Raw genomic sequence first — 1,932 nt, 5'->3', positions numbered from 1 at the left:
GCCAGGCCCTGCTGCCACCCCCCTCGGCCCCGCAGCCCTCGCTGCCGTTGCCTTGATGCCCGGGCCGCCAGCCATGGCCACTGCACCGCTCTCACAAGTGCGCCAGAACTACCACCCCGACTGCGAGGCCGCCATCAACAGCCAGATCAGCCTGGAGCTCTACGCCTCCTACGTGTACCTGTCCATGGCCTTCTACTTCGACCGCGACGATGTGGCCTTGAAGAACTTCGCCCAGTTCTTCCTGCGCCAGTCCCACGAGGAGACCGAGCACGCCGAGAAGCTGATGCAGCTGCAGAACCAGCGCGGGGGCCGCATCCGCCTCCGAGACATCAAGAAGCCAGATCGCGACGACTGGGAAAGCAGCCTGAAGGCCATGGAGTGCGCCTTGCACCTGGAGAAGAGCGTGAACCAGAGCCTGCTCGACCTGCACCAGCTGGCCACCGACAAGAACGACGCCCACCTGTGCGACTTCCTGGAGAGCCACTACCTGCACGAGCAAGTCAAGTCCATCAAAGAGCTGGGGGGCTATGTCACCAACCTGCGCAAGATGCGGGCCCCGGAAGACGGCATGGCGGAGTACCTCTTCGACAAGCTCACCCTGGGCGACATCAACAAAAAGAACTGAGTTGGGACTGTTTTCCCTATAGCCACAGGGTGCATGGTGATCACCTGATTTCTCTGATCACCATGCCGAGCATGCATATTGCAGTGTTGGCTTTGCAAAAGGTTCCAGTTTTTTTCTCCCAGTTTTGCCATAAATAAATAAAGTTGTTTGGTTTCAATAAAGTTACTTGGTTCCTAAACAAAAAAAAAAAGTCTCTGGTTGATTCGCGTACAAATCTTTCACCTTTTAAGTTTTAAAACAGGTATCCAGGAATCTCTCCACCCACCCAACCCCATCCACGTGCAGCTCAGGATCTTGGAAGATGGGGGGAGAAGGTATTCCATGGGATCCTGGAAAACAGAAATCAATCTCCCCTTTATAAATGATGTGGGGGCAGGAGGTGGTGGGGTGAGGTGAGGGGGTGGGCTGGGGCCCTGGATGTCAGTGGGTGTGTATGTATGGTAAAACTATAAAAGAATATGGTTCAGAACTCACAACAGTGGTTGTCCCTATGGAAAAAGTGAAGAATGGAATTAGGCTGGTAGTAAAGGGAGTCTTCGACTTTACTTGAAAACTTTTAGCTTACTAAAATATGCACATGTTAACAATTGTTGCTTCTGGGTAGCAACATGGGGGTCTTAGAAGCAGGAATCACAGACTATATCTTTGAGAGGCTTGCCCTGGACAACAGTAACAGTGTAACTGAGCCTTAGGCTGGCTTCCCATTGGCAGGGGAGTGACTTCCTAGGTCACCATGCTAGGCATGCATATTGCCCTTACAAAATATCCAAATACAATTTGCTCCTTCAGTTGTACCCTTTCTTCCATTAACGTAGCAGGAGTATCCAAAACCCCAAACTACGTTATCAGAACGGCTGAAAAATACAAGGTCAAGGCTGAAGCTCGAATCTGTGATACTGAATATGAAGTAGGGTAAATCCCCCTGAATGTTAAGCCAGTGAGGCTGGCTGCTTCGTCGAATGTGGGCAAGAGTTGAAGCCAGGAGGCCAATCAGGAGATACTGTAGCAGATCCGATGAGAGACCTTGGTGGCTGAACTGGAGTGAAAGCTAAACAAAGGGTGACAGAGACAAATTCTAGTTGGATGTGGATGAATCAACAAGATCTGCTCGTGGACCACAGGTGAAGAATGGGAAATGGGGAAAATTATCTAGGTTCTGCTGTTTGCACTTGAACAGCTGAGTTGATGGTAATGCAAGTTACTAATTTGAGGATGTTTGCAGGGGGACACGAGGGGTGGGGAAGGCATGTCATGTAAAATCTGAGACGCCTATTAGATACACAGGTGGAACTGTCACGCAGGTAGTC

At 50.7% G+C, this 1,932-nt stretch overlaps 1 protein-coding gene across 1 annotated transcript; it reads left to right on the top strand.

Annotated features, from left to right (window-relative positions):
- The first annotated feature begins 46 nt into the window (after positions 1 to 46).
- On the top strand, positions 47 to 1,006 carry LOC103668227 (ferritin heavy chain-like). Its single transcript, XM_040625405.1, has one exon. The coding sequence runs from the start codon at positions 56 to 58 to the stop codon at positions 623 to 625; it is 570 nt and encodes a 189-aa protein (XP_040481339.1). The 5' UTR covers positions 47 to 55; the 3' UTR covers positions 626 to 1,006.
- Positions 1,007 to 1,932: the final 926 nt, after the last annotated feature.

Source organism: Ursus maritimus (assembly GCF_017311325.1).
Source record: "Ursus maritimus isolate PB19 chromosome X unlocalized genomic scaffold, ASM1731132v1 scaffold_X1, whole genome shotgun sequence".
In the NCBI taxonomy this organism is placed as follows: Eukaryota; Metazoa; Chordata; class Mammalia; order Carnivora; family Ursidae; genus Ursus; species Ursus maritimus.
The sequence above is the reverse complement of the archived record's forward strand: the minus strand, read 5'-3'. Positions and strand labels throughout refer to the sequence as shown.